At 54.8% G+C, this 2,494-nt stretch overlaps 1 protein-coding gene across 1 annotated transcript; it reads right to left on the reverse strand.

Moving 5' to 3' along the window:
• Positions 1 to 292: 292 nt before the first annotated feature.
• On the reverse strand, positions 293 to 2,087 carry LOC147984987 (uncharacterized). The gene is made up of 3 exons (XM_087541356.1): positions 1,588 to 2,087; positions 1,420 to 1,507; positions 293 to 415 (listed from the first exon to the last, which is right to left on the reverse strand). The coding sequence occupies exons 1-3, from the start codon at positions 2,085 to 2,087 to the stop codon at positions 293 to 295; spliced, it is 711 nt and encodes a 236-aa protein (XP_087397482.1).
• Between the last annotated feature and the right edge of the window lie 407 nt (positions 2,088 to 2,494).

The raw sequence follows: 2,494 nt of genomic DNA on the forward strand, positions 1-2,494 counted from the left end.
GTATGCTTGGAGCACGGGCGTGTACATAAAAAATGGACACGTGGACAACACTATGTTTGCCAGAAAGTTTCAAAAAAGTACTTGTTGTAGTTGCCACATGGACGTTGTTTACCGAAAAAGGCTTTCACCCCACTTTATAAATAAAGCAAACCGCCAAAGAGCACACAAACAAAGTCAAGTCCACACACACACACCCAGGTCCCACAACAAAGTACAGAAGTTCAGCTGAGGGCACAGCTCAACAAGCCCAAATAAAAATAAAGGAACAGAACACGTCGGATGAAGAAAACGCCTAGTCTGGTTTCGGCGGTGGCGGCGGGGGCGGCGGCGACAGGCGGACGGCCATCGAGCAAAGATCGGTGATGAAGGCTGAGATGGCGTCGCAGTCCCGAGGGCGGCTAAGCGGCTGCCAAAGCTGCAAGAAACCCGAGAGTTTGAAAGGAGCGTCAGAAGCCCGTTGGAGAGGTGTGCGCTGAATCACAAGCTTATTGTGGACAGTCCAGAGGGTCCATGCAAGGACCCCGATCTCGAGCCACCTAATGTGGCGAGAGGTCACGGGGGACATCTGGAGTTCGGCAAATAGGTCAGGGAAGTTGGTGTGGCACCAATTTCCACCGACCGCTTCGCGAAAGCAGCTCCAGAGGAACTAAGCGGACACGCAGGAAAAGAAAATGTGGTTCGAGTCTTCCGGGACCCCACAAAGCGGCAGATGCCCGTACCCGGGCCATTCCGCTTGCGCACCTCCACCCCAGACGAGATCCGACCATGAATCGATTGCCACATGAAGATACGGATCTTTAGGGGCAGGCGGATGGACCACACCATCGATAGGGGGAGAGGGGCGGAAGATGGGGCGATGGCCATGTATAGCGACTTGGTGGAGAATTGGTCCGAAGGCTCAAGGCACCAACGCACCAGGTCAGGGCCACCATCCACCATCGGTTCATGGAGAGCAACACAGTCAAGCAACTCACGCCAGGCGGCGGATTCCATGGGGCCAAAGGCCCACCGGAAAGCAAGGCGCCCTAAGTCAAGAAGGGGCCTATCCACAGAGATCACGGGATCGACGGAGATGGAGAAGAGGCCAGGAAAGCGAGCCGCAAAGGGAGTGTCTCCGGCCCAGCAATCAAACTAGAACAGCGTCGATGTCCCGGATCCCACCGAGATGGAGGTCCCGATACGGAGGACCGGGAGAAGCTGGAAAATTGACTACCATAATTGAGATCCGCCAGACTTCTGGCAAAAGGTGAGGGGTTGTCCGCGCAAGTATTTGTTCCGGATGATGTCCTGCCAAAGGCCACCATGCCCTTGCGAGATGCGCCAAAGCCAGCGGGAGAGTAGGGCGATATTCATCCATTTAGAGCACATGATGCCAAGGCCACCTTGCTTCTGGGGTTTGCAAATGTCAGGCCAACTGACCATATGATACTTCTGCTTGCCATTGTCGCCCGCCCAGTAAAAGCGGGACTGGACCTTGGCGATCTCCTTGTGAAGGGTCTCGTGGAGGCTGTAGAAACTCATGAGGAACAAGAGAAGGCTGGAGAGGGAAGAGTTGATGAGGATCGTCCGGGCCGCTTTGGAAGCCACCTCCCCTGCCATGGCTCGATGCGCGTTTGGAGCTTGGCCACGGAGGGGCGCAAGTCTGCGACAGTGAGCCGGGAGTTACTAATGGGCGTCCCCGGGTATGTTGTGGGGAAGGAACCCATGCGGCAATTAAGCCTGTTGGTGATGGCCAAAGCCTCCACGGGGGAGTATCCCATCACCATCATCTTGAGGCCCGACATCTGTTGGAAGCAGAGAAGGAGGAACTTGAGGTTGGAGATATCCGTCTCCGAGGCTTCGACCATGATGATAGTGTCGTCATCATACTGGAGGATGGAGATCCCGAAGCCACCGGCGAGGTGGGGAGTAAATCCACGAATATGGCCCGCGGCTTTCGCCTTATCAAGGATGGACGCCAGCGCGTCGACGACCATATTGAACAAGAACGGGGAGAAGGGGTCACCTTGTCGGACCCCACAAAGGGTGGGGAAGAAAGGGCCGATCTCACCGTTTATGTTCACGGCCGTGCGCCCGCAAGTGACCATTTGCATTACTCTCATGATCCACCGATCATCGAAACCCTTCCGAAGAAGGACTTCCCGAAGGAAGGGCTAGCTAACTGTGTCATAAGCCTTATGGAAGTCAATCTTCAGAAGTACCTCCTTGAGGTTTTTGGTGCGAACCTCATGGAGGACTTCATGAAGGACTAGGAACCCATCCAGGATGTAACGGACCTTAATAAAGGTCGACTAGTTGGGATGTGTCACACGATCAGCCAGCAGGGTCACCCTATTGGCGTACCCTTTGGCCAGGATCCGGAAGATCATGTTAATGACAGTGATCGGGCAAAATTGACGGATGTCGGACACCCAGGGACCTTTGGGATGAGAGAGATGATCCCATAGTTGAGGCGTCCGAGATCAATGGCGCCAACGTAGAACTCGTCGAAGAT

This window comes from Triticum urartu, chromosome 2A (genome assembly GCF_056163025.1).
Source record: "Triticum urartu cultivar PI428250 chromosome 2A, HENAU_Tu73, whole genome shotgun sequence".
Classification (NCBI taxonomy): domain Eukaryota; kingdom Viridiplantae; phylum Streptophyta; class Magnoliopsida; order Poales; family Poaceae; genus Triticum; species Triticum urartu.

Bases quoted from the DNA above. Each gene is read 5' to 3' on its own strand.
- LOC147984987 (XM_087541356.1), bottom strand. From the start codon at position 2,087: ATGGTCACTTGCGGGCGCACGGCCGTGAACATAAACGGTGAGATCGGC. The intron at 1,508-1,587 runs GTGGCTTCCAAA...GAGTTTCTACAG, and splicing joins ATCGAGCCATGGCAGGGGAG to CCTCCACGAGACCCTTCACA. The intron at 416-1,419 runs GTCAGTTGGCCT...GGTTTCTTGCAG, and splicing joins GCAAGCAGAAGTATCATATG to CTTTGGCAGCCGCTTAGCCG.